The sequence below is a fragment of the Brienomyrus brachyistius genome, unplaced genomic scaffold (genome assembly GCF_023856365.1).
Source record: "Brienomyrus brachyistius isolate T26 unplaced genomic scaffold, BBRACH_0.4 scaffold40, whole genome shotgun sequence".
In the NCBI taxonomy this organism is placed as follows: Eukaryota; Metazoa; Chordata; class Actinopteri; order Osteoglossiformes; family Mormyridae; genus Brienomyrus; species Brienomyrus brachyistius.
This window is the reverse complement of record NW_026042315.1, coordinates 1,471,581-1,475,122: the sequence shown is the minus strand read 5'-3', so window position 1 is coordinate 1,475,122 and position 3,542 is coordinate 1,471,581. Positions and strand designations below refer to the sequence as shown.

Below are 3,542 nucleotides of genomic sequence, written 5' to 3'. Positions count from 1 at the left end.
CATCTGGCATGACTTTCACGCTCTCAGACACTCACACAAGGAATCTTCCACTATATTATTCCACTATAAGCCTAAATGTAGCTACATCAGAAGCGTTGGTGTAGTTTGCAAACCCTACATACCATTTAGAACAGGGGTCACCAACATGGTGCCCACTGGCACCAGGATGCCCCCAAGGACCACATGAGTTGTCCACGGACCTGTTCTAAAAATACCACAACTCACCAGTGGGCAGTGACTAAAATTTCATTTTATCTTGTTGCTATTCTTCTTTAATCACATTTGTATTTATATAGATTTGAAAATGACAATATCCAAAAAAGGATTTAAAACGTGTTTATTCTACATGAAGTTTAGATAAGTTTAGGTAAAGTCTGTTCTGGTAGCCTTTGTATGGCTCAGTACCCGTGAAGTAGCTCTCAGTTTCAAAAAGGTTGCTGACCCTTGATATATAGTATACCCCAATCATGGGTGATATATCCTAATCAGTAAAATAACAGTCGGCTAAATTCCGCATAGTGATCTCATTAACTGCGTGTTGTTGCTGAAATACATCACACAGACGTCGGGGGAATGTCGAATCATCAGAATATGTAAGATTTATACATTTGGTTAAGCTGAACGCATTTGCTGTTGAATGCAATTCCTATCACATTAACAATTACTGGTTGAAAAATGAATTGCTGTTAGTGTCTTAAATCATACTGCTGTAAAAGTAAAATTTACAAGAGAAATCAATATGCTTAGAATATGGGTTAAGATGGAAAATAATTTTTCCATCCCAATCCCAATCATGTTGATGCAAATTTACAGCAGTGTGGATTCTCAGAAAAAAAGGTACTCTGACATAAAGATCAGCAATACAGTGTAAATAACTTTTAATTTCACATTGTCATGCCCGGCTCGTTCGCTCCTCCTGTGTAACACGCCCCCTGCTTACCCACGTGTGTTTCCCGGATCGTACCCAGCTGTGTCCGTTTTGCTTTCAATCAGTCCTGTGCATTTAAGTCCTGGTCTCCCCAGTTTTCCTTGTCTGTCATTGATGTCTGTAGCCGTCCTGTGTTCCCTGCCCTGGATTTTGATTAAACCCCTTGTTTCGTCCCGAATCCTGCCTGCCTGCTTCCTGCTTCCCCGCTTGCCCGCACGATCGCCGCTCTGCCCGCGATCGCTGCCGTACACCCGTGACACACATTTATACAAAAAAAGGACAGGGCATTTCGATGATAAAATCTGTAGTGAACAATAAGTCGTATCAAAACAAAACCTGGAATTCGGTCATGCTACCTTAAGGTTAAACATTACTTTGTGCAAAGTTCCTTGTTCTGAAATAAATACTTTCTGCAATAGCACATCCAACCATATTCACACAGTCTTTATCGTTACTTATTTATTCAGCCGTTTTTTTCTTACTGACAGCATCTCATAAAAAGGGTCAGTGCTCACAGCAGCAGTGATGCTCTGTATCCACTTGTCCTTCTCCTCAGGGGTTGGCGCCGAGATGCGGTACACCACATGATTTCCCTCTCCCAGGCGGCCGTCCGCCTCCGTTTTGCAGGCTTTCATCAGCTGTCTGCTGTTGTTAGGGATGTACAGTTCAAAGCAGTTAGGCTTCCTGAGATCATTCACCTCACGGATGCTCAGATTCTCCAGCGGAATGATCACCCTGGGTTTCTTATCCGTAGTATGTTTAAAGTAGTAAAGGCAGTTATCCATCAGAATGAACCACCGCCTTTTCCATATTTTCACCCGTCCTCCTCCCAGTTTGAAGAGCCAACCCTCTCTGTCAGGGTTGAAGAAGGCATTATTCCCAATGTCTTCAGGAATCTTGAATGGCTCATTCTTTATGCTCTTATAAAGATTTCGGAGGAGTTCATCTGGCAGGTTGCCTCCATCATTGATTCCTCGATTCATGGAGATGAACCTGTCCACACTGGGCTTGTCTCTCACATTTGGATTATGAAGGCTAGTGTTTAGCATGATTATGGAAAATGAAAGTACATAGCAGGTGTCAATGTTCTGGAAGACTCCAGGATTACATTGACAGTACCTCTGCGCAAAGGCCTCCATCATCCTGTCAATCTTTTGTGCTTCTCCTGGCAGACGGAAACTCCAGAGGAACTGCCTGAGAGCCTGTACCAGGTTGAACCCTGCGAATTCGTGAAGCCCAAGAAATGTTTGGAGGACTTGGATATTGAAGTCGTCTCTCTCACCCAGGTAATCCCCAATGGCTGTTTTGTTCAGCCCCTCTCCCTTGTATAGGAGCTGGGCGATGTCCTCAGACGTGTGCCGGAGAAGATTGTTTTGTACCATGAACAGGATACCCTTCTTAGGGTCCATGTTGAATTTCTTTCTTCCCATGGCGACATGCCTATTCTTTTCTAAGATTTGGCTGCGTTTGGTGCTGGATTCAAGGCCCTCCACTTCCATGAGGGCCTCTCTCAGCGCCTCCCGCAGCCTCTGGATCTCCAGCAGAAGGGCTCCTTTCCTCAGCCGGATGTCCTCAAGTTCAGAGTGCTTCTCTGGACTCAGGTCCATGGAGACTGCAGCAGACAGGAAAAGGAGATCGTCAGCGGGTGTGGAGCTCAGCAGGTTGGCCATCTCTGCCAGTTTGGTTGTTGGTTCAACTCCCATGGCAGAGTAATCGTAACATTGTTAAGCCCTTGAGCAAGTCCCTTAGACCCAAGTGCTCTGACCCCAAACTCTCCTCACTTCGGACAAAAGCATATGCTGAATATATGTAATCCCAAAGGGCAGTTACAGAAGACCCCAGGACCGGAGTAACGTGGGAAGCAATTACTGATGCCTGGAAGCTTTGGGGCATGCAAATAAACTGCATCCAAAGGCAAATGGCTAATAAAGAATGCTCTGAATGCCAGGCATTCGTCCAGCAGTGAGATCGTAGAGATAATGAATAAAGATAGAAAGTGTGAATAAAGATAAAACATTTTGATTGTATTTGCGAAGCGATGCTGGATGCGCTGAGCTCGCCGGGAAGGTCATGTGGTCCGCATTCCCTCCCCATGCACACGTGATCAGCTCAATCACACCGAAATTGTCGGTTTGCTGCCCTTCAGGGAAACAATCTAAAGGGTGTTACGGGAAAAGTAATCGATGCAAGAGCCAATGATGTTCTCCTGGTGCCTACCCGTGTTTATGTTATCGTTACTGACACAAACAATGATGAACGATAATAAGCATTTATAAGCCATGATGACCGCACCATTAACGTGGAGTTGCACTAACGTCTGTTTTTATAGCTAACCAACAAGTCAACGTCTCACCCTGGTAATGCAACAGCGCCGTTTAAACAATACGTTTACACCGATCAGTGGCCTGTACTACGAATCAGGGTTACTGGCTTATCGGGGTAACTTGACGGATTTAAGGTACCACAGTTTAAATGAATTTCATATTTGTTCATCGGGATGCCTGAATCGGTGCTAATCAGTACTACGATGCCAGTTATGCAATGTAGTTTTGATAAAAACTTTTCTGTCATTTAACATAAGAGGAAAAAAATAATTATACTGTAGTCAAATTGG

The 3,542-nt window shown here is 44.2% G+C and overlaps 1 protein-coding gene across 1 annotated transcript; it reads right to left on the bottom strand.

The window, feature by feature from the left end:
* Positions 1-1,383: 1,383 nt before the first annotated feature.
* Positions 1,384-2,526, bottom strand: LOC125722607 (cytohesin-2-like; the record flags this gene model as incomplete). Its single annotated transcript, XM_048998796.1, has 1 exon — positions 1,384-2,526. A coding segment is annotated over one exon (1,143 nt), but the record flags the coding sequence as incomplete, so codon positions are not given.
* Between the last annotated feature and the right edge of the window lie 1,016 nt (positions 2,527-3,542).